This window comes from Apostichopus japonicus, chromosome 16 (genome assembly GCF_037975245.1).
Source record: "Apostichopus japonicus isolate 1M-3 chromosome 16, ASM3797524v1, whole genome shotgun sequence".
Classification (NCBI taxonomy): domain Eukaryota; kingdom Metazoa; phylum Echinodermata; class Holothuroidea; order Aspidochirotida; family Stichopodidae; genus Apostichopus; species Apostichopus japonicus.
In genome coordinates this window covers 44,647,575-44,673,610 of record NC_092576.1, presented here as the reverse complement: position 1 = coordinate 44,673,610, position 26,036 = coordinate 44,647,575, and the positions used below count along the sequence as shown (strand labels likewise).

The 26,036-nt window shown below is 36.7% G+C and overlaps 2 protein-coding genes across 2 annotated transcripts in view; both read left to right on the top strand.

Moving 5' to 3' along the window:
* Positions 1-26,036, top strand: part of LOC139982191 (uncharacterized) — a 297,534-nt gene that overhangs the window by 25,625 nt on the left and 245,873 nt on the right. The window lies entirely within an intron of this gene.
* Positions 449-26,036, top strand: part of LOC139982553 (uncharacterized) — a 139,997-nt gene continuing 114,409 nt past the window's right edge. The window contains exons 1-5 of the mRNA XM_071995446.1: positions 449-493; positions 951-1,147; positions 1,373-1,443; positions 2,322-2,410; positions 5,564-5,683. Coding sequence (XP_071851547.1) covers positions 449-493; positions 951-1,147; positions 1,373-1,443; positions 2,322-2,410; positions 5,564-5,683 — 522 coding nt within the window. The remainder of the gene's footprint in view (positions 494-950; positions 1,148-1,372; positions 1,444-2,321; positions 2,411-5,563; positions 5,684-26,036) is intronic.

The following is a 26,036-nucleotide window of genomic DNA, read 5'->3' as shown; positions in this document are numbered from 1 at the left end:
GTCGGTTGGTCAAAACTTTACTCTTAGCTCTATGGATTGATGTTTTTGCATTGTGTTTTTTGCGGGTGGATATGCCTTCAAACGACATTGCTTTACACAAGATGCTCATTAACATCTGGAAAATATGTTCCATGGGTTTCCTTTTACATTGACTAACATCCGGATTATACACATCATGTACAATATCAAACATATGAATAATAATCATCACCTACTACGTTTGAAAATGTATACAATGTAACATTGCCGTACCAGCACTCCAAAGATACAGACATCAATAACAATTAACTAATATGACATAGTTGAAGAAGTAACCTATAAACCATGACAAGTTTAATAAAGTTTGCTTTCAACGTTTACTTAATGCCAACAGAAACTGTAACACTTTTTATCATTTATTTCGATTTTCTGTCAACTTTGGAATTACGAATCATCGACAGATCTTAACATGGGTGCAGATGTTCTCAGATCAAAGGTATTTTACAGTTCTTACGTGAGTCATTTGAAATATTAAGCTTGATACAAATGTTTCACAGCTTATGTAGAATAACATTATTTAAAACACTAAGCTGCAAGACCAAGTCTATACTTCGACAACCTATGCTGCTATTTCTAAGTTTGTTTTATAGTACTGATGCAACGAGAAGTGTTTCTCATTGGAGTATATTATATGAATAATAATACGACTCCGAGCAAAGGAACTAACGCGCCGGATCGTTACACCTTTCATATATTCCATACAATATTTCATACAGTAACTGCAATTCTCCAATTTTGTATATAATCAATTGGGGTTGCATCAACCATCCTGTCCGTCAACAAATTGAGCAAAACACTGTGCTTTGGTTTTGTAAACCTGGAATATAAATTCACAATCAAAGATATGAAAAAAAAATAGTTCTACGCACGGTTGTCTAATAATTTCAAAAATGTGTCTTCCTTAAATCAAGGTTACCCATCTCAGACTAAAATCATTTCACCCTGTGGGCAAAGGGAAGATACTCCTGGCAAATGGAATGTCTGTGCCTGTATTTCCCGCCTTAGAGGAACTACAAATAAAGAAAGAGAAGGGAACAGAACTTAACACGTACCAAGTACTAGGATTATTTGCTTATACACGGAAATGCAAACGGCTAAAGAAATTGTCGTAAGTTATCACTTATCATGTACTGTTATGTTTTTATTCACGTTCACTTAATAAACAATAAATTTCCAACCAGCACATTATGGAACTGTGTTGTTGAATATAAGTTTAGCTGGATGATTGATGTTTACACACTAAATGACACATATATCAATAACGTAACATTATATTTACTTTATAAAGGGTGGATATTATTAAAATGACTCAAAAATATCTTTGTTTTTACAGATTCATTGACTGTGTGTTACCTCTGGTATTTCCCGTCAATTCTCTTTCTAAGAGGTTACTTGAAATTGAAGGTGAGATGTTATGTAACCCACTTATTCACCTACCCTATTACGTAATAAAAGTTACCATTCAAGTATTCGAGTCTTCCGATTGTTACGATCCCAGATGCGCTCACGCATTCTACATGACTGGAACTCGCCAACAAAGTGTTTCGCAGACTTCATGAATATTCATAGCCTACTGAAACATTCCTTTACACTCCGGGTATAAAAGCCGCACACGCCCAATTGAGCGCCCTCTCCGTTTTCTCCGTTCGTTCCGTTAAGAGGTTGTCGCCACACCTCTGATGGTTCCTTGGCTTGATTACATTTTAAACACAGTACATATTTAACTCTATACTTTTGTCGGAACTCCGACCTACTACACTCTAATGGATTCTCGTCGCTCTACCTGAACTTTATCTACATCCAGCCGAACTACTTCTAAAGCAAACCTGGACACTATCCGCCGAGCACTAAGGTAACTCAAGAAATAAGCAGAAATTCTCCCCGGCTCTCCAAGTCCAGAAAGACGTTAATTGAATTAAGAAACTAAAGTTATGTATTATGTTCATATTTATACTTTGTTCTGCCATGTAAATAGCTTATTAAATGCTTTAAACTTACTTCCATCCCTGTGTTCTCCGTTTTATGCCACGTGATCTGTTCTCCACATTAAGTATGAGAACGGTCACGTAACAGAGAATATAGAAACAACTAAATATGTTACTCATCACAAACAATTTGTGATCCTTTGTGGGATACTAAGGTGGGTGACATCCTTAGACGGAAATATTCAACGAAGAATATTAATATATGGTAAAACATTGACCTTGTAATCGTGTTTTATTTTTTCATGATTATTTTCGTGTTTTACCTATAACTAACTCGTTCATGTTTCTTGTTTCCAGTTTCATGGAACCCACCTAAACATGGATTCCGTTTAGATTCTACCACAGGTAAATGGATCTTGAGCACCAATGAAGCCACAATACTTGAAGTAAGTATTTTACAATTCTTTTGAGTATAATGATGCCTACAGTTGTATCATTTGCTAGGCAACAAACTCTTAAATTCTACCAAATGCATGATTGCACCTAATGACATTACATAATTTTCATCCATCTAGGCAAACGGTTTCTATAGCATAGTGCAGTTGTGCTACTGTAAGTCGTAGGGAATTTTCTATCGAATGTATATGTGTGTCATGAAAACAGTTAATAATTTAAGATAATCTTTGAATTTTCGATCATAAATTCCACTGGTGGTCATTTAATTATGAGACAATTGGTAAGCTCCATGTAGACATATGGTGCTGAACATATTAGACATCCTTATGGAATGCCGAGTCAACTTTGGTCCTTCAATTCTTTCATGCTTTCATGATTCCATTCATTCATACTTGTATTGTATCGCACTGATAAGTACAATACAGAGAAAGAATTTCACCGGTGATGGTGTATTGAACGTAATCTACATGTAAAGTTTCCTTGTAAAGAATTAGAAAAGATAAGCACATATAAAAATGCAATTAAGAATATATTCAAACAGCATGCTGTTAATAGATTTTGGAAGTAGTTTATCAAACGCTTTACAAACACCTTATACATTATTTCCATCCTGAAGCTTCATTATTCTCAATACGGAATTTGTCCTTTTCATAACATCAAACACTTTAATGCTACATGTTTTTTTGTACTTAAACGGTTCAAAGTTTACAAGATGGTATCTTCAAAGTCGAGGGCGCTTTTGAAGATGGTACAAAGTGTTCAGTTTTCGGATATATATGTTTTACTGTTTTATATATCGTAAAATTTGTATCAATTCTATGCTAACTTCACTTCTGTGCTAATAAAAAGTTACAAAAATTAATCAAAATATTAAATAGATTGTGAAAAATGCCCATTTATGCCCAAATCATTAACTTGTAACAAGAATACACTCAACTTTTTTTTTAGTTATTGTAAAATCATTTTTCTTGTATTTTTATTTGAATTTAGTCAAAAAAATAAAACAAAACTCAGAATGCAAAATTTCATGGTAGTTTCGATGACGAAACATGAGCTGTTTACTTCATAAATCTGACGTGATGTACAGTGAGGGTGTACAACATATTTGATATTAGTAGCACGGTGAAAAGCAGTGTGATATGATAAACAATAAATTCACAATGACACAGGATGTCCTGAATGACCATTGACCTCAACAACAGGCTTTTTGTTCTATATGTGATGCATGACATCTGTCCTTGTGGAAGTATTGTGTAAAACATGTTTTTTTACATGTTGACACCCAGTAAACTCATACAACTATTAACCTCTGCCCACAAAATAAGGTACTCAATGTGGTATAATAACATACCTAATATGCAAACTGTCCAAGCGTCATTTGCGATATTGTATTTAGGAAGGTATGTTAATGTAGAGCGACATGTAAGAAGGGAGTGAAGTAAATGTTTAGCACTTCTTGACTTAAAAACGACCTATAATAGGCTCCTTAAATTGTAAACGGTACAAGGTTTCCACAGTTTGACCTCTGATGACCCCAAATGACCGTTGACCTCCACTAAAAACAATAGGCTACCTTAACTTTATGTTATACACCTTCATACTACGTGCGAGTTATGCCCAAGTTTCCTATTTTGAGATATCATGTTTACAAAGTTTTCATAATATGACTTCTGCTGAACCCAAATGACCTTTTCCCTGCATTAAAAACAATAGGCTTAACTCTATGCTATAAAATACATTTCACTTTAGCAATGCGTTGCATGCAAAACATAAGATGCAACCATTCTTTTTATGTGCATTTAGAGAGGTTCATTCGGTTATTGATTTACATGCGACGTTGTTAATCTTTCTTAGCAATTGTCAGATTTGAATTTGTCTCAGAATACACGTACAGAAATGTGAACAACATGTTTTTGTGAAATACACAGGAAAAAGTAGCAACTTAACTGACTTAACAAAAGGCTTATCAAAATCGGCAGTTTCCCTAAAAATCGAATATTAAGACAATGCTAGATGAAAAAAAAAATAATGACATTATTTATAAATGATAACCAAAGTTTCTATGAATTATGATACTTCGAAGAGCTTCCCTCCCCCACCGCAATTTTTGAAAACGAAAGCGGGGCGGCAAACTTTTGGGCAATTTTAGAACACACAACTTGGATACGTATGGTATTATATTGGATCCTGATGGTGGCGCCATGGTAGGGAGGGAAATATAGGAGCATTTCCTCTAAGCAAGTACCCTATCCCTTCAAATATCGGCTTCGGTAAAGCAGGGCTGAATTATTCTCGATTACATTAATTTTTTGGCTGTTGGAAATATTAGGCTAACAATAAACTACTCCGGAAAAAAATTGCAATCACTAGAAATTGGAACCTAGGAAACATACGGTATATCTGTGCTAAGCTAAAACACCTACACTAGAACAATGGGTATCTGGAACGGCTTGAAATGATATATATAACAGAAAGCGTTTTTAAAAAAAACTTCTCTTTCTGACATGTCATATTGCTCCAAAATTAAAAAAAAACAGTCTAAACAATTCAAAAATCTAAAAGTGTTACAGCTTCTGAAGATCCTGCTTTCCTAGCCAGGAACAAAGTACATTACTTACTAACAACCAATTTTTTTTTTTGTTTTTTTTTGTTGCTCAGTCAATCACTGTAACTTGGTGTTGAAGTCGACCAGCATTCTTTTAAAAGTGGTGAAGGTTCGAGCAACAGTATATGACATTAAAGTTTAGTCGCAATTTTGAATTTCAAGAAAAAAACTAAAATATGTATCAATAAAGATTCAGTCCGTGTGTACCACCGTGTCGTATATAATGCCCTCAAAACCAAAGAAAGTTGGAAAACCTTCCTCCTCTTGGACACTTACGGAACGAACTTTACTAACAAGTTACCCGCCCCACCCCCCCCCCCTCCTCCACTTCTTGCTTAAAATCCAATTCGTAACATAAAGCAGTGTCTATATGGTGACATTTAACTTAAGGTCCCTGAATCATACAATATGGGAGGGGTGGTGGATTAGGAGTCCCCTTCAACCACCCATTCCCCCAGCTTTCATCTTCAGTTAAATGTGTGAAATTGTGGAAGTTCGTTCTGTGTTCATTTGAAGACGCTTCTATTTTTATTTCCAGACTAAGGGTCAACACAGTTTACGACTTCTGTGTTCGAGTGATGTGTTTTTAGAAGGAACTGATAGTAGACAGCTCCAGATGGCTAGGATATTGCTCCTTGAAATCGCATCGAGCCTTAAAGTAAGTCACTTATAATATCAACACAACTAAAGAAATATCGCAACTTCAAGTTTATTAAAAACTAGATTATTTATCAGTGTAATTTTTTTTTTTGCAGTTTCAACGTTAACGTTATTGTTTTCTATATTTTACCTTATATAGGATGTTATTTATTAGTGAGTAAATCAGAAATTGTCTATATATATATATATATATATATATATATATATATATATATATGTATATATATATATATATATATATATATATATATATATATATATATATATATATATATATATATATATATAGCACTGGATTGGTATGAACGTTTACTTCTCGAAGATGGTGCCTAGGTTTACCTGAGGTGAAATTATTGGAACAACTTGATATTTAACAACATTATACCTTATGATACTAAGACTGCATATCAGTCGTTAAAAAGTATGCTACCTACTTTTTAGGTCATTTGGCAAGGAAAAATTCAATTGGTTAAACCCTTACGGTAAACCTAAGTCTTGCTCTCAAAGTATAACCCCGAGTTGGTTTATTAGTTTACTTGTACGTACAGGCATCCGTAGTTTTCTTGACACCGGCAGTAGCCTGTAAACAGTGTATACGCTGTACACTGTGTACACTGTATACGCCCGGGGCTAAAGCTAAACATTCCCGTGGGCTGCATTGCATGCAACCCAATGACAGTTTCGGCTAAGGTGATGTGTAGTATCTGTTCCCTCCCGATGCAAGGGGACTGGGCTTGAGATCGGGGCAGTCGTTCGGTAGTTTGGTTTTCGCGCCCAGGTTCTTTCCTTGTTGACTTTTTCTTAAAAAAAGTACCGTTAACACGAAAACGTCTCACCACCATCTTCAGGTAAGGTCCATTAGATTAGTCAATAACGTTTGGTGATATTAATAACGTTGATATTATAACGTTGTTGCATACAGCCTCACGTAATCTGTTCATACCCATATTCCAATACTGTAGTCTAGACTAGCTTCTAGCCTAAAGCTTGTAAGGCCTAGCCTACGTTCGGCTGTAGCCTAGGGCCATAGTCCAAGGCCTAACACTACCTTAGCATTGGGTCAAGGGTAAACTGGTCTGTAGTTTGACAACAAATTAATACCAACTGCCAGAGAAATTAGATTTCAAGTAGGTCAGCTTAACTTCTTAGCCTACCGTGCATGTATGTATCATATATGGCCTTAGATTTTGCTGGACAATAATTGTTACTGTACATTGCCATATATCATGACCAGATACTGTACTGTACAGTAGCTTTGCCTAGATAATTAGAGACTGAAGTCACCATGCAAATGTAACTTACAAGTAGCCTGTATTGAATAAGACATGCTATAATTGCTAGAACTTTTCAAAAAGTTCTTGGAAGTCTTTACTCTCCAAAATATTCCCAGACATTCTAAACACCACTGTACTGTAAGATGTCTGAATATCCCAGTGAGGGTATCAATAAAAACAATTAAAGGATATAATACTTGAAAATCCAGCATCAAATTTGGGCCAATGCAGAATACCTTTAATCTAGGTCTCTCAAGTGATGCATTGTGTTTCTTTTGTGTCTTATTTAGCCAATTTTTTTACAAAATAACAATGCCATGCGTCCAAATGGCTATTGAGTCAGTACAGTTCCATAATGTAACTGTTACAAAAGCAGAGTGCACCTAATTAAAAATTAACATCCTCCAAAAATATATATAACACAAAAACTTGATAAAGCCTTCTATCCCCTCCCTTGCATATAAGTCACTTTTTTAAGTCTATTTAGATCCATAAGTAATACCAAGTTGACTAAATGTGCAATATTCAGTGTTAAAGATCTGAGCTCTGTATTGGCCCAAAATATATTGGAGAGAAGTGTACAATAAAACTTGAAATAATGCACATCTACACTCTGACCATTTGATATTTATTTGATTCGCACTGTTAATGTTTTCTCAGACAAATTTGATGATCAACATTCTCAAGATGAATGACAACAGCCCATTATCAAAGGGATAACACTGTACGATGTAGCTGCCATGCAGTGAAGCGGTCAATGTTGGAACGGTTGCAATCATAACTAGAGCACAGTTGCCGTCTGGGACAGACTGATGTGGTGACCTACTGCATCATTGACAGCAAAATGGAAGATATTTTCTAAATTAACCAAAAAGTAAGTTAATATTCTGTAGGTTTGACATCGCATAAACTTGTGCCATAGGACTCTATTATCTCAAATACGAGTAACATCTGAGGTAATTTATTCCAAAGTTATGGAATGAAGAAAGAAACAATCAGAAGGAATAAACACTTTTGTATAATCTGGTTAATGTGGTGGTATCTTTTCCTCTATCTCCATAGTATTTAACTACACTAGAGCTATATCCACTCACTGGTTTTCCACTCTTAAAGGTCAATGCAGGACAACACCAAATTGTCAGGCTAGGTCCACGTAAAATTTACATGTATATTTAAATTTGGAAATCTTTACAATTGGTAAAGCTTAAATGACTTGCAACTTTTAAAAGTACTTGCTATGGTAGGGAGCTGTTTCAGCTCCAATTGAATTCATGGCTGCATAAATAAAATGTTCAATGTTGTATACAAGGCAAGATGAATCAAGAATTAATGGGCCCAAAATGGGATGGATAAACGAATTGAAATTGACAGTTACATTGGATATATGAAAGGTTGTGAGATGATTAAAATATTGGCTGATTTACAGGAGATTTAGTTTTGTAAAGCAGTCCATTGTTTTCTTCATTTGTAGAGTGTGAGGTCATGTGAGGTCTATTCGGTAATCGCAAAAACATTCCAAGCTATATTGCGTGCTATAATTGGGACCAAATCAGCATATATTTTAAAGAAAGCTTTTCTTTTTGTACCAACAGATGGATAGATCTACAGGCTGATACAGCAAAGGAAATGCTCTAATTAGAAATGCCAGGCAAGATTATCACACATTTTTCAGTGGGGTGAATACAATCTTCAACCAAGCTTTTCATCATGCTGTACATAGTGGTATAGCTCCTTGTTGGGCTTATCAATTAAAAGCTTGCATAGAGGCCGATGCCAAGCAAAGCAATAGTATGTCCTGTAAATCGCGAAGTAGATTCACACGTCTCGTATATATCCTGTGTGACACAGCACATCTTTCAATGGAGTTAGGAGGTTGCTGGGAATAGTTGTTGGATCGGTAGAGTAATATAGTATTTGCTTCACATAAATGCAGAGCAGTAACAGATAACTAACTAGTTCCAGGATGTGTTACACTGTTACACCATATAAAAGAAAGAGGAAATTAATATTATAAGCTTCAAGCAGACAGAACCAAGAGAATGCAGACCAGTCTTCATGGGAAGTCTTCTACGTATTAAACTGTATAAATGGACTCATTCTTTTGCAATTTTTTTCTTGAAATGTTTTAGTTTGGTGACATTGTGGCACCACATGTTTTTGTAAGTATTAGGGAACATTTGCAGATGCTTGTCAAGAACATGGAACTTGTTATAACACTGAAGTGGTCCTGATGCTTAAGTGTTGAGGTTACTGGAGATGTTGCTGCCATACCCTGCTTTAACAGTTCTTAAATGCATTTCTCATGTTTTAAGATGTTTTAATTTGGTATCCCAAGCAAGATCAGCAAGCCATAGTACAATAATTTTCAGCAACCACCACACATACACTTGTGCAGGACTAAGGGCATTTGTTAAGCAGATTACTATTATACAAAAAAATCAAACTTGTATCCCTTAAAATCTCCGGGGTACACTGCATTGTTTCTGAACCACAGTTTCACAATTCTACAATTGGGGTGCAGGGGTTATGCTATGGGAAAAGTTAACAATATTAGGCCTGACTTAGTGACTGAAAGCTTGTGGTCTTTTATTACACCAAGAACCAGTTTACTCTTTAAACAAAATTAAATTATTTCCCTTCAAAATTGAGGGGAGTGAATACAGCAAAGGCACATGCAACTAGCACCAATGTCATGGAAACCTTCTAGTGCAGCCCAATGAAACATACTGTAAACCACAACATTTGTAACTATAGGTATGAAATTGTGCAATCCAGGGGTATTGTGTATAATTTTGTCCCTCCAATCATGGAAACTCCATGATATTGTGGTAATTTGCATTGGTTACGGTATGAGATACAGCCTATACTGGTAAGATAAATACTTGAGGTATAAGTTAGTTCCCAAAATGTTTCTCATGTATGAGAGAGGTCAGTAAATTGAGGTCATGAAATAGTGCAAGTATCCTGGTTTATGTGAAATAAATCTTGTGGAAAATATAAACTGGGATTGAAAATTACAATCAACTGCTTGAATATGATTGTACAATTTTTATTGTGTCTCGTCTTTTAATATCATGCTAATCTCCACTACTGTATGTGTTTGGTAATAAGCCAGGTTTCTGGGTAGAAGTTTAAAAAAACAAATCGTTAACAATTTTTGATGAATTTTAGGCAATCACATTCACTGCCTATATCTCTGTTTATGTTTCGGGTCAGCAACACAGTATACTGTACAGTAGGGTACAGAAAGGGACACTTTCTGTTGTATTCCTGATCAATTGAAAATTTTTTGTCGTTTGACTGTTTGTAGCAGTATTCCTCTGAGGAGTGAAAAAAAAAAATAAACACATAGTGAACAGTTGCAACTGCGCATGCATTTATACATTACTTAAATTATGTTCTGATGCAATTCATATAATATTCACTGTCGATTTTAGCTTAAAACTGCCAGTATACCATTAGTTCCTGAGCCATATTATTTTGGCATTAAAAATATGGCTTTGATTGTATAGTATTTTGTCAAAAACATAAAAGTGGAGGGGCTGATTATCATCATTTCCTGAACAGGCTTTACCCAATTTGTATACTATAATGGTAACATATCAAAATGTGTGGGGGACTTGCCGCAGTGCTGACAATTTTCAAATATTTCCATGGTTCCACCAGGGATGTTAGAGATGGACAAACAACATTTGAGCTTTCTTTAACGTTTGGTTCGTGCCGACATTAATACTGTTTTTGGTCCAATACTAATACCTGAATAGGGTGACAGGACTAAATCCCCCCCCCCCCCCCGGACAAAATCCTCCTAGGACAAAATCGACCATAGCCAAAATCCCCCTGGACAAAATCCCCCTAGGACAAAATCCACCCAAGCCAAAATCCCCCAGGACAAAATCTCCCCAAGCTATAAAAAATCCCAACAATTCTTTACAAAAAAGCCTCATCCTCCCGGTCTCTGCTATCGTCATCATGTACCGTCATCTGGTACCGTCATCCGGTACCCTCACCGGTATCTCTATTGGTACTCTCAGTGGTACTCTCAGTGGTTCCCGGACCAGTACCCCGACCATATCACGACCGGTACCCTAATAGTGAGCCTGATAGTTACCCCCACCGGTACCCCTCCCTGAGCAGTACCCTGGACTGTACCCCGGCCCGTACCCCGGCCGGTACCTCAACCGGTACCTCGACCGGTACCCCGACCGATATCCCAACTGGTATCCTGAAAGGCACCCTGACACGTACTCTGACACGTACCCTTACTAGTACTGGTACAATGAACAGTACTTTGACCAGTACCTTGACCGGTCCCTTAAATGTCACACCATGGAGCTATATCCCATGGCCACACTAACAGGTAGCCTCGCAATTACCCTCAATGATCTCCTGTCCCCTGACCATTACCCTAACCAGTACACTGAGTGGAACCCTGACCGGTACAGTGACCAGTCACATGACCAGTACCTTGACCGGTACCCTCACAGGTACCCTCACAGGAACCCTCACAGTTATGCTCGCCTGTACCCTCACTGGTACCCTGACCAATCCCCTGGCCGGTATCCTAATCAGTGCAATGTCCCATGCCTTGACTGTCACACCTGGGCCATCCCTGGTTGTTGCAGGCAGGCTTTGTATGGGTCAGGGGGATATTGTCTAGGGGATTTTGTCCGGGGGGATTTTGTCTGGGGGGATTTTGTCCGGGGGGATTTTGTCCGGGGGATTTTGTCCTAGAACCCCTAAATAGCGCTCAAAACGGATAATGGTACCAGACGGTACCTGTACGTTGTCTGCTAGATTCATACGATGTCAAAAGGCTAGAACATGCACTGTAATACTGTTATCAGTCGTCAGTAGGTATATGCCACACTCATCTCATATCAGTCTTTGTTTCTAATGTCATAACAGGCAGTGGCGGAACGTCCATACAGTCAGAGGGGGGGGGGGCGGACTCAAATGGACTGCTGGCGCCCTTTTCAGCTATTCACCACTTTTTACTTACTCGCGATTATTTACTTTTTTATTGCGCTCTCATCTACCTATTGACATTTGTCACATTTTGTTGGCGATGACACCTATACCTAAAGGGTCATTTCCGGCGATATAAGGAAACATTCCTGTACGCTCTGTGCCAACCTGTGGTGGCGCTCCGCTTAGATAAAGTCGAAAGCGCCCATACAGACCATTCTCGCCCCCTCTGACCAAGCCCTAGCTCCGCCACTGGCTCCCAATCTTTCTTTCCCGTCAATCCGTCAAGTAACCCCCCCCCCCCATTCCCCCAACCGAACCTCCTTTGTTAAAGGATTATCTAATGATTAGAGACACTTATTCTAATGTTAAATCAGCAAAGAGCAAGCAATAATGATTTTATCACTAAGATTTTCTTTAACTTCTTAGTTACACCGTCATTTAGCTTCCCACTCAATCCTACACTCCCTAATCTTTCATCCCAATGTAGGAAAATCATCGTTACACGCAGAACGCAACGATCTTTGTTCTACTCAATTGATCCTTACTGAGTCTTTCAACTAAAAAGCATAATTTTTTCCAAATAGATTAGTTAAAGTTACAATTAAAGTTTTAAGTAATACATTAGAAGCATCTCTTTGTTAAAGCATTGTATTATCGGCCTAAAGTCTTCCGATAAGCGTTACTTAGGGTTGAAAGGAATCAGTGAGAGCAGGCAGTAATGATATTAACTTACATATATATATATATATATATATAATATATTCAAATCTCTTATTGAACGAATTATCAGTCCCCCTGGTTACATCGTCATTTATCCCTCCTATCCTGCCCTACCCTTCTTCACCTCACACACTCCGCTCTATAGGGTTAAAAGAAATCAGCGAGAGCAGGCAGTAATGAAATTTACTTACATTAATGATTTTTTTTAAATCTCATTTAGGAAAAATTATTAAGTCCCCCTGGTAACATTATTTACCCCCCCCCCATTATACCCTTCCCTTCCTCACAATCATCGCTTCTCTTACACCTAGTATATGAGATATCCTCGCAAAGCGTGATGATCTAGGTCCCTCATTTATTTAATGCATGGGAGGAACTTGGAACTTTTTTCCTTATCCGCATATTCCAAGCTTTCTCCAAGAAAAGAGTTACAGTACCTATTACCCAGATTTTTAAAAATAGCCTCTCTCCTCATAAAACGTGATGATCTATGTCTCTCATTAATCTAAATCATGGATGAACTACCAACTTTAAGCATATTACAAAGTTTTTCCACAAAAGAGCTACAGAACCTACTACACACACAATTATGTAAATGTCACTAAACGGCATCCGTAGGGACATCGTTTTTTGGTCCACATTTGAGTTTCCATCATATGTTTAATCTGCTTTTCATACATATTTTTTATTGTGATTGTTATGATGACCACATCTAAGGACTTTTGAGTCGTATTATTGTATCCAGTGGAATTGTCTCGCTGAGATATAAAAGGATGAATTTTCCGTACGTTTTTACGGTAGGCCCCTCTGTTCAAGGTCAATGCACGACTCTAACATTAGGTCCACTAAGTGCGGATATTGTTCTCCATTTGCCACTATTGCAGTAAACCCAACCAAGCAACGTATCTACGGTGTTTCTTAAAAGACAATATTATTAACAAATTCGAAAAGAATTTTTAGTCTCTTTGGTGTCAGTTTAAAAGTATTTCTGATAACATAACGTACAGTATTCTTTTATATGAGCAAGTTACATATGAGAAACATGACAATGACCGTGATATAACCATTATCAAGATTACTAGCGATCAATTCGCTCAATTTGTTTCAAAAAATGGTTGAAAAGTGATATGAATTCCTCCTCATTCATTCATTTTATTTGAGCATGTTGAACGCTTGCGATAACATGTCATTACGAATCATTGCAGACGCTCACCCAAACCGTTAAAAAACACCACCCCTCTCCCCCTTCTCTTCCTACACTGCGCTCCCAACAGTGGCGGAGCGTCAATACAGTCAGGGGGCGGATGCCCCCTCCCCTTACGGACTCAAATGGACTGCTGGCGCCCTTTTCAGCTATTTATCACTTTTTTACTTATTCGCGATTATTGACTTTTTTATGGCGCTCTCATCTACCTATTGACATTTGTCACATTTTGTTGGCGATGACACCTATTTATTCTTCGTTTATCTGCAAATTATCAAGGCCCGGAAAGGGTCATTTCCGGCGATATAGGGAGTATCTTTGCTCAAAATATTTCTGTAGGCTCTGCGCCAACCTGTGGTGGCGCTCCGCTTAGATAAAGTCGAAAGCGCCCATACAGACCATTCTCACCCCTCTGACCATACCCCTAGCTCCGCCACGATAACAGGGGTGGCATTCTATATGTTATTGGTAGGAAATTGCAGGAATTATTGGAATCCTCAATGAAAACTATACGTAGGTAGTCTTGTTGGGTGGGGATTGAGTTGTGTAGGTGTTACACAAAAATGTAGACATGCTTTCTTTATTCTTGTGGAAAGCCGCTTTCACTTTGATATCAGATAAACCTGTGGTAAATGCAGTGAGGTAGCCAGGATTGTTTCAGTGGAGGGGGTGGGCGCTTGGGGAGGGGGCTTGACCAATTCTAGGGAGGGCGTCTTGTTACTACCTGAGTGGAGTGCCACCATGGGTTGGCGCTCAGCGTACGGGGAGTTTTCAGCTATAAATACCTCCTAGATCGTTGGAAATGACACTTCCCAGGCCTTGTAAGCTGCTCTAAAGTTTCACAGCATCCTTTATTTTGAGATCTCCATGTCTTGATATGGTCATCAAATAGTTTAGAGAAATAGAAGGAAGAAACAATCTGGTAAGTTGCTTTGAAATATCATGACATATCTCGGCCTATGCAGTGCGACTACTGTAGATGGCTTCTCGGCATATGCGCTATGTCACGTCAGGTTTTTTCAACAACTATAGCCTACTGCCGCTCCGCGGTCGAAGGGTCGTTCATGAGTGGTCATCATGGAGATTCGATACCATGCAGACCAATGAATGATATATTTTTCAAACATGTAATTTTTTCGACACCCAAAATCCCAGTGGGAGGGCGACTTGGGGGAGACAAGCTTTCATGGGGCTGTCGCCCCCACCTCACCCCCACCCCTTGGCTACGCTACTGGGCACATGGTGCCGAAGCACATATCTTCAAAGTACTGTCTCCAACTTTCAATTGTTTCAAGCTACTATGTGACAAAAAAAGAAGTACTCAAGATGAAGTTGCAGATCTGAAAGGACCAGTAATTTTACTAGGAAACCTTTCGACCACACCTTTGAAGTAGGATAAGATTACACAGTATTTGAATTCTTCATCGATCGGCTTAAATTATTGGCTTTATTCGTTGTATGTCCTTCTCTTGATAACACATCCTAGGTTCTACATGGCATTGTATTAAATTAGCTGAAACTCTATAGACCAGTCTTGCAAGGTTTAAAGAAATGGCTCCTACATAGTTGGCATGATGCAAATTCATCCAGTGCAAATTCATCCAGATGCAAATTCATCAATATTGGTCGAGAACTTGCTAGAACATTCAGTAGGTATAATCAAATTTACACAGTGGACAATGAGGTGCCACATTAATCGCATATCAGACGACAGGGAGATGGGTTAAACGAATCTCCCAAACCTGTACATCTATGTTACCCTAACCTACAGCGAAAGTTTAGTATAATTAATGAAATTCATACTTCAACCAAAGCAAGTCATGTTTGTCAACAATAGCGATAACTGGAATTTTGCATCAAAGGAAAACCCTATTTCTCACCAGGCAAGTCATAACAGTAAGCTGTCTGAATTAGCATCTTCATATCGAATATGGGTTTGCTGAGTTAGGGAGTAATATGTTCGAAGTACAAGGACCAACCAATGAACACAATTTTAACATAAGAGGCAGAGATAAGACACTATAGCAGAAATCATTATGTCTTCTTTCTGTTTATTACTGATAAATGCAAATATTTTCATTAAAAATCAATATGAAATTTCATGTTACTTTTAAAAATATATAGACAAAGCAACTTCTACAGCTTCAGTTCATTCACATTCATGCTATCAGCTAGAAAATTTACCATGAGACACATTTTCTATAAAGCATTGATATGAATACCACTGACATAATATGTGCTATTCAAATGGATAAAGGGCTTGGTCAAATCATGAATAAGGCTCTGCCCCATATATTGCACATGTACAAAAAAGGTTACTGCTGTACATGCAATACTTTGTTTGGTGGGGGAGAGAGGGGGAGGAGATGTGGTAACATTTTGAAAGGACCACATCTTTTAATTTGTCATTTTTCTTTTGAACATATGCAAATGCTAGAAATGAAAGCAATTGGAAATTTCTTTAAGAGATAGGCAGTTGTTGCCCTTGCACTGCTTTGAAGTCTGCACCACTGTAAATATTGTTGAAGGAGTGGAGTTCTGCAAATCTCTTGATAGTCAAGTAATTTTTTCTTTTTCTTTTGCTGTTTGTTAAACAGCTCCTAGCAGCAATATGTATTAACACGACATTGTATCTGAGGTTCATTATGTAACCGGTGTTTTCTACATACAGTCAAATTAAAAACCAATGTTAAACTTGTTCACCTGCAATGGTTTAAATTTAGAAAGTACATCCATATCATATCTCTTTTGCATGTTGTATAACGGTACTGAATTTGAAGTGGATTATATTTATTAATGAATATAGCAATGTTTTGGGTAAAAGCAATTAAAGCATCCATTTGAACTTCATGTTTTCCTTGCATTGTTTGCTACTTCCTCCTATCTAGATTCGAAAGGGAAATATAGATAAATGCTCAATACCTCCGACAACATTATTTAACCTTTTTCCCCACAAAAATGTTCTGTCCCAGTTTCTGTAAACTACTCGGGTTAAATGGGGGGGGGGGGGAGTTGGACAGGTAGGGAAACTAAATATTTGACAGATGTTGCATTTTACAATAAAATTCACCTTCCAAAGAAATTAATACAGTTCTTTAAGGGGAATTTTATGAAGGACCTATAAAACGATAGCAGAATTGGTTATTTCTTCCTGCTGAAATGTCCAATAAAGACTCGCAGTATTGGAATGTTCATCAGATTCCCGTTTTATAGAAACATCTGTGTTTATTGAAACTTTCCTAGGATGTTTCCAACAAGGTGCAGTTGAAATCTACTGTACCTTGTTGTCATAGGCGGAGCTCACAAAAAGTCCTATTAACTAGTCTTATTCAAGCAGTGGCAACATATGGTAAAAAAGAAAAGCAAAATATGGTACAATTTTGTTAATATTATTTTAAACTATTTATCCCAACACCCTCCTCCTTTTAAGACTTTTGCAAGCTTGCAAACCAGTTACAGCACTCATGCAACATGATATGACAAAGGTTCATATGCCAGATTATGTAACTAGCGATTTGGAGTAAATTTGTTAAAAGAATGATGAAGTTAATATACTGCAATATTGAATGGGGCTCAAAAGAGCTTAAGAAGTCTTTTGAGGTACATAACTTGTTCTGATAAATATATTAATTGCCCTAAGATTCAGCTATTGAAGCAGCTACTAGTCAGATACTAGATAGTATGGGATCATGAAGGTTTTCAAATTGTACCTATATTGGCCTCAAATAACCTTTGACTTGGCTAAAAGCATTAGCGTGAACTCAGCACATGATACCCTTGCATACAAACTTCCATTCATCATTCCAATATCTAATTATCATGTTAAAAGGGCTTTCAGTTTCAGATATCTAGTTATCTCACATGGGCTTCTTCTATACTGAACAAATTTCTAGAATAGTACTCAATGTCAGAAACCTATATGCACCACGTATGACTACCAATTTTTCCTTGTTGAGTTAGATGCTCTATGTTACTCTACTGACCTTGAGTAGCCTTTGACCCTCAATGAAACCAACACCTACTGAAAATTCCAGTATAAATATAAAATTGATGAAATGATTCAGAAAATACTTTAACAGAAAGAAACACTATTATAAACAATTCTGTTCATACCGACTTCAGCGTAAACATTTTATACAAGGGCGTAGGAACCCGAGGGGCTGGGGCGCCAGCCCCCGGTGAAAAATATGGAGGGGCGGAAGCATCATTCCGCCCCACCCCCCGCTTCGCAAGTCAGAAAACCCCTTTTTAATTTCCAAATGAGAAACAAATTTCATTTGGAGCACCAAATTGCATCTAAGGCCAGGTGAAAATGAAAATTATATACAAAATGGAGTGGGTGGGTTGAAGTGTGCTACATTGCACCAAATTGCATCTGAGTCCACCTGGAAATGCAAAAAGATTTCCAAAGGGGAGGGGGACACCCCCTCGCCTTAGATCCCTCCCCCGGGCCGGCCATCAGTCTTCAGCCCCCCCCCCCCTCCACTCAATAGTACTTTCTACGCCACTGAATTTATAGACCAAGAACATATGGTATAATAACTATTAGCTAACTTTTCTTCCTTCTACTCTGCAATTTTGAGTGAACAACAAGCAAAATTGATACTGGCAAATGTAACATGGCAACAGTAACAATAATTTACAAATGATGATGACATCAGAAAAAGTAGCAACCATGACAATGATGATGATTTGAAAATATTAATGAGCAATCCTAAATGTAACTAGAATATTACTTTTAGTAGAGCAGGGTTCTAACAAGCCCGTTTTAGCCTGGCGGTGGTCGTGGTTTGAATATGATTTTGCCTCTCCCTGCATGGTTTGAAAGTTGAGCGCCCGGTCTGAACATTTATGAACCAGGAAGAGCTTGCTGCCACTTATCTGGTCCGAAAAAAATTATAGCATGAGGTAAATTTTCTCCTGGGTGCATAATTATCATAACAGTTCAAGAATTTAACCAAAGGTGATCATATTTGAATATCTGGAGTCGGCTTGGACTTGAGGGATCTTGGATTTGGCTCAGACCAAGTGGGCTCGTTCTTGGCTCAGACTCTGGCTAATTGGACTCGACTACACCTCTGCCAAAAATATAAAGAGATAATAGATTGTTAATAATTTATTATATGATGTTGTGAAGGTAGAGACTTAGAGACTACTCCTAAATGTAATGGATAGCATTAAACTCTTCGTTTCACCAACAAAAGGATTCTCAAATACAGTACTAGCAACATTACAACTGGAATAATGGATTACCAATACGATGCAGTGAAGTAAGGTAGTTTAATAAAGAGCATCCCTCAATGTAATGACTAGGATGAAACTCTTAGTTTCACTTACAAAAGAATACCAAATGCACTACCAACTAGGAGAATGCCCATTATATTGAGGGTCCACTAGACTTAAGGTTTGCTAAACCCAACATCCCCATTGTGGGAAGCATTATTGAGCGTCTAGTTAGCATTTATTGGGTAACTGAAGTATTGAAGGACCTTGGCGTCTCCCCTCCCAGCAGTTTTATAACATTTATGAACCAGGAAGAGTTTGCTGCCACTTATCTTGTCCGAAAACAAATTATAGCATGAGGTAAATTTTCTCCTGGGTGCATAATTATAATAACAGTTCAAGAATTTCTACCAAAGGTGATCTTTGGTATCTGGAGTCTACAGTACTACAGAACAGCTCTGCCATAAATATAAAGAGATAATGGATTGTTAATAATTTATTATGTGATGTTGTGAAGGTAGAGACTTAGAGAGTACTCCTAAATGTAATGGATAGCATTAAACTCTTCGTTTCACTAACAAAAGGACTCTCAAATACAGTACTAGCAACATTACAACTAGAATAGTTGATTACCAATACGCTGCAGTGAAGTAAGGGAGTTTAATAAAGAGCTTACCTCAATGTAATGACTAGGATGAAACTCTAAGATTCACTAACAAAATTATACCACATGCAGTACCAACAGAGGGGTGCCCATTACATTGAGGGTCCACTAGACTTAAGGTTTGCTTGACCTAACATCCCCATTGTGGGAAGCATTATTGAGCATCTAGTTAGCATTTATTGGGTAACAGAAGTATTGAAGGACCTTGGTGTCTCCCCTCCCAGCATTATTAAAACTGGAATAATGGATTGAGGCAACAATGTATTATTGGATACATTGAAGTAAGGGAGTTACATTAATAATAATTAATGTAATGAATATGATTAAAATCTTTGTTTTACTAACGAAAATTATTCTCAAATACAGCAACATAAATGGATTATTAATAATGTATTTTATGATGCTGTGAAGGAAGAAAATTCATTTACAAATTTTAATTTGTATGCATGTCATATACCTGTCCAGAAACTAAAAAGAAAAAATCAATCTCATAGAATGCACCGTACCTGGCTCCAAGCAATGACATATAAATCTAGTCCTCATTGTATCTACAGAAGTTGTTTGTCCAAGTTTAATCGAAAGCCTTTCCTCTCATTGAAAATGTTGATCTTCAGTAAAAATATTCTTCTGTCTGCAGATTTTATTGATGACAGTACTTCCTTCTCTTGTGGAGAAATTCCATCAGCTCTTTTTAACTTACAACAAACCAAAACAACATTTCAATCATATGTCAAAGTTTCACTGAAGTACATTCCATGTAAATATTTTTCAAAAGCCTCACATTTTGATATTGACATTGTTGCAAAAGGTAAAAATAAACACATCATAATCAAGGTTAAAATGTGATGGTGTGTTAAAACCTCAAGTCTTTGCTTCACAATCCTACCTACAATTCATTCCAGCCTTCCAGATTTACAGTACATTTGGTTTTGAAAGACTACACATAAAGTCATTTCAATTCTGATTACATTCTATGATGGTGGAAGTAGCAAAGTAAAACAAAAGGTTTGGCAGTAGACTTGGTGGGAAGTGGAAAGTCTTTCTTACTTTACTTTGTTAGCCGTTGGCTTAGATCCTTTAAAGTTTTTGAAAATAAACAGCAAATTTTCATCTTCTTTGTACGTGTTGAAACTTAGTACAGTAAATTTATATTATATATAGTGTGTGGTGATCAGACTTAGAGGATATTAAAGGGAAGACTTTAGAAAACTAACTCCAGGTCATAGTTGGTACAGTATGTACATAGATGCATCATAAGTACAAGAAGCCTATTGTTTTTGGTGAAGGTCAAAGGTAATTTAGGTAAAAATGGTCAAATTGTGAAAACTCAATTTGAAGCATGAATAGATCTATTTATTGGTATGTCTAGGCCAGTGGTTGGGTCAACAGGGCAAACTTGTGAAAACCTTATTTAATCCATACATCTCAAGCAAGGGTAGCTTGCAGAGATATCTAATGTTTAGTATCATGTTATACAGATACAGAAAATTCGGTGGTCTTGTTAGATCCCCAACTGTCACTTTGAAAATGTTGTTTATCACAGTTCTCAATAGTTTTTTGCTGTATATTATTAAGATACAATAAGTTGTACATGCAGCCTACCCATAAACAGTAGCATATATGTCAGATTGACAAACTCATATATTAAAACTTATTACATAATGGAAACCATGTGCAGTGCAGTTTGCATAATGGTGATCTATTTATACACCCAACCAGCTAGTATCGGATTATAGCAACATGTTACCACATGTATGCATTTAAGTATTTTGTCACACAGTACAGGGCTAACATCATACAAGGGAGTTGTTATTGTTCCATAACAACTCTGATCCTAATAGTGTGTTCGTGCAGGGAGTTGTAATGGAACAACTCCCTGGTTTATGCTACGGACATGACAACTATCTAGTGCCTTTTGAACATTAGTCTTGTGCATTTTTATGTTACTTACTAACACCAAATTACTGCACACAGATGGTCATTTTGAAAAGTATGAAAACTGAATACAATCGAGAGCTTTTATTTGGATATGATACCCAATATGAAACTACTTTTGTTGCACATACTGTATGTATGCTGGTTTTTATCATGAATGATTTTTATAGGAGCCATGATTTTTTTTTTTTTTTTATGAAGTAGGTCTGGATTCCCTTGGCATATAACCTGATTGAAATTTAACTTCTATGATTGCACTAATATGTGAGACCATTGATTAACCTAATTAATAGCCTTTAATGATGAAGACACTGATAACAATTTCATAACTCATTAGTGTGAACACAATGCAAGGTTCAATGAGGTACTGTTTATTTCTTTAAAATGCATAGCTGGTGGTTTTTCAACATACTCTAATCCTTTCAAATATGTTACATTGAATCTTTACACTTTTCCATTGATATATCACAGACTGTGTTTTTTTTTTTTTTTTGTTATGGGGCTCGTAAAACTGGATCAAACCTAGCAATTTTGGACAAAAAATTTGCTCTTTCACAAAAACTCCTAAGTGCACAAGTGTCTGTAGGTCACCCTGTGACGACATTGTGGGACTTTGAGGAATACTTTTGATCAAGCTATTACTTCAGCACTATTAACACTACCCCATCATGACGTTAATATCAAAATGCCTAAATTACTTAGCCATGTTTGCCTTGTTATTCTAAAATGCATTCTCAATTGTTTACCCTCAGCCATGATTCATCCCATAGGTGCAGGGGGAAAAAATCATGTTACAAAAAAATTGTTGTACACTGCTACACTGAGGCCCTTTGTGACTTAGTTCTCTGAAGCAGAACCAATGACACACCACTACTACTGTACGCACAGGGCTAAGTGATGCACACTAACACGTTCAGATAGTATATTGTGAGGATGAATATTGTACCGAGACGGCAAACGTTTTCCCTTTTTTTACTTTTGTAACTCGTTTATGGAATATGGAATCTACCAGGCGCTTTCTTTTACTGTAGTGTTCCGTTTGCTCGTGCATCTGTTTTTGTGGAGTTGTGACTTTCTAACTGCCTTATTTTATGGTAGAGAGATTGAGACATACCCAAAGATTTATATTTCGTGAAATGGTTCAAATTGCATCGCACGAATGCAAGTTCATACATACCCATAAATTGACACATCTGTCGATAAGCTTACTGTAGTGAAGGCCTAAGTAAACATCCATTATCTTTGGATGCTGTTTGCTATGCTCTGAGCCTGTAACCTCAGAAAGGTCAGGTCTCAGAGATTAGTGGTATTATACTGAGGTAATTTTGGTTATTTTTAGGGAGTAAGATTTCCAAATGCCCAAAACATGCAAAAACACAATTTGATCAGCATATACCTGAAATGGATTCAAACTCATGAAATATTTAACTCTGCTTGGCTGCAAAAAGTTATTGTTGCCTGCTGTATCGTTGCTAGTAGCAGTAATATTTTGAGGTGCGGCAATTATTAAGCCTTTATCACCAGTCTGCAAAATTTGTAGATCGGTCAGTCTGTTACAAGTATAAACTTTAATTGATTTATCACATTTTATATTACTAGTATCAGCACAAGCAGTAGCAGGCAACTGTGATTTACCAGAGTCTGTAATAGAACTAATACTAATAGGCCTAATTTAGGACTAACGTTAGGCCTAGTCTACTATCACTTAACTTAAGTCTAACCTTGGTCAAACTGTATTTGTGTTCAGTATGAAGGTATTTACTCTAAATGTTATTAAAATGTCCAGAACTCTTTTAAGGAATTTACTTACAATGCGAATACTCCACCAAATTTCCAAAGCCAACTTCAAATGGGCAACGTTTACGGTAACCCGCGGCACTTTCCTTTGTAGACTACCTGGCTAGGCCCACATAAAGTAACGTTGAATGTAGGCAATTGTGATAGCAACGATACGATCCGATCGACTGCCCTGTCACAGAACACAGAAAGAACTGCTTATATATGGGGGCGTTGTTTCGTTACGTGTAAATTTGCCAGTTAAAATAGAAACTCTTATTTTCTCAAATATTGCAAATTAATGGAAGAAAAAGTAAAAGCGCGAAGATTTCATTGTAATTAGAGGAACCTTTAAGTTTCGGAACTATATATAGCCGTATTTGGTCAAAATCGAGGTGTAAAGTTGGGATCAACATATATACCATGTTCGTAATTCTGTTATATACCATTCGGAATTACCTCCACTTTTGAGGGGAAATTCTACCCTTTTAATAAACGATTTTTTTTCTAGTAACTTCGGAATTGAAAAGTTAATGAGGTTTTCTCTTAACTCGAAATGATCATTCCTCAAAGGAAGTGAAATATATGATATATATATATATATATATATATATATATATATATATATATATATATATATATATATATATATATATATATATATACATAATATACATAAATATAGGTGTGTGTATGTGACAGTATTCGAACGCATTCATTCGACCGCCGTTGAATATAACAAGTGCCTAGTTAAAGCTAATTCATTGCTACAAACTGAATTACATGGATTGTGTGTCGCACGAACATATCACACAATGTAGATATAAATTTAAGTAGTTGGAATATGCAAATATTCACAACGTTAAAAGACTCTCTAGTTTATCTTAACACTTTAAGTATATAAGTTTACACCTTCCAACTTTTATTTTTTTTTTCTATCGTTCCTTATTTTAATGTTCTGTTTATAAACAAAACAAATCTGCAGAACTAACGGTTAAATTAGACATAATCTCTAATTTCAATTTCCATTTATTAGATGACAAGTCGTACTTTACGAGGTCATAACAATTACATTGAATAATTGAAACCCCATGATAAATCTGTATCGCCCGACATTACAAGCCATAATATGTTACTATTATGTTATGGAGTTATAAAATAACAACATTAAGTGATAAATATAGTAATAACTTCTACAATGTACCAACCCCATCATTTATTCCAAATCATGCGTAAAATAGTGCTTTTACATACAAGAAAGTGTTTTCTTCTATATTCATTAATGTCATAGACCAAATTAAAAGCCACAAGTGAAAAGGAATTAAAAGGTAAAGTTTTATTTTATGAACTACATACAGAACCAATACTTAACAAAATATACTCAGAGAGATCGATACTTGCTAAGGAGAATAATGAAAGGAATGAAGAATTTAAACCACTCATCGAAATCATTCATGTTAATATCAAACCACGAACACGGGTGGGTCAAAAAAAAAAACTCCAAGACGAAAAACGAAGAAGGTAGATTTGAAATCTCCAAAACGATGACCTCCAAAACGAAGACCCAGAAAACGAAGACTTTCTCTAATGTCTTTCTACGGCACACTACATATTTTCACAACGTCATAGCATGATTTACTTCCGGGTCTTCGTTTTTTTCGGGTCTTCTTTTTAGAGATTGGCATAATAGGGCAACGTCCAAAACGAAGTCCCGGAAAAAGAAGAATTTCTCAAATGTCTTTCTACGGCACACTACATATATTCACAGCGCCATAGGATGATTTACTTCCGGGTCTTCGTTTTTTCGGGTCTTCCTTTTAGAGATTGGCATAATAGGGCAACCTCCGAAACGAAGTCCCGGAAAAGGAAAACTTTCTCAAATGTCTTTCTACCACACACTACATATATTCACAATGTCATAGGATGATTTACTTCCGGGTCTTTGTTTTTTCGGGTCATTCTTTTAGAGATTGGCATATTAAGACAATCTCCAAAATGAAAACCCAGAAGCGAAGACTTTCTCAATTATCTTACTTTGGTATTCCGATAGCGTTAACTGATCGTCTTTGTAGATGTAATAATATGCGTGACATCCAAATAAACCATATACTTAGAATGCCTCTCTTTATGAGAGTTATATTAAATAATGTAAATTATTGTGTTTTCATCTCTTCCAGACTTTTATTTTTTGGTTAGCGTAGTATCATGTATAACACATTGTTGACATGTTAGCAACGCTCGATGCAAAACAATGCTCGATACCCACATACACCCTTGATTTATTCAGAATGTCCCTTTTCCTTGTTTGGGTCTTCCTCTTAGAAATTGGCCGAAAACGCAGACTTTCCCAATTTCCTTTCTTATGTATGATGATGGCGCTGCCACGACCTTGCATGCATTGTACATACATGCATACATACATACTGCACAGCATCGTCATACGCTCTCAATACATATACCACTTTGAGAAGTTAAAAATGCTATAAAATAAACTAAATTAGATTTACATGAAATAAACTAAAACATAATTCATAAAACACACTAAAATAAAATAGAAAAAAATGATCTCCAGAATATATTTGCT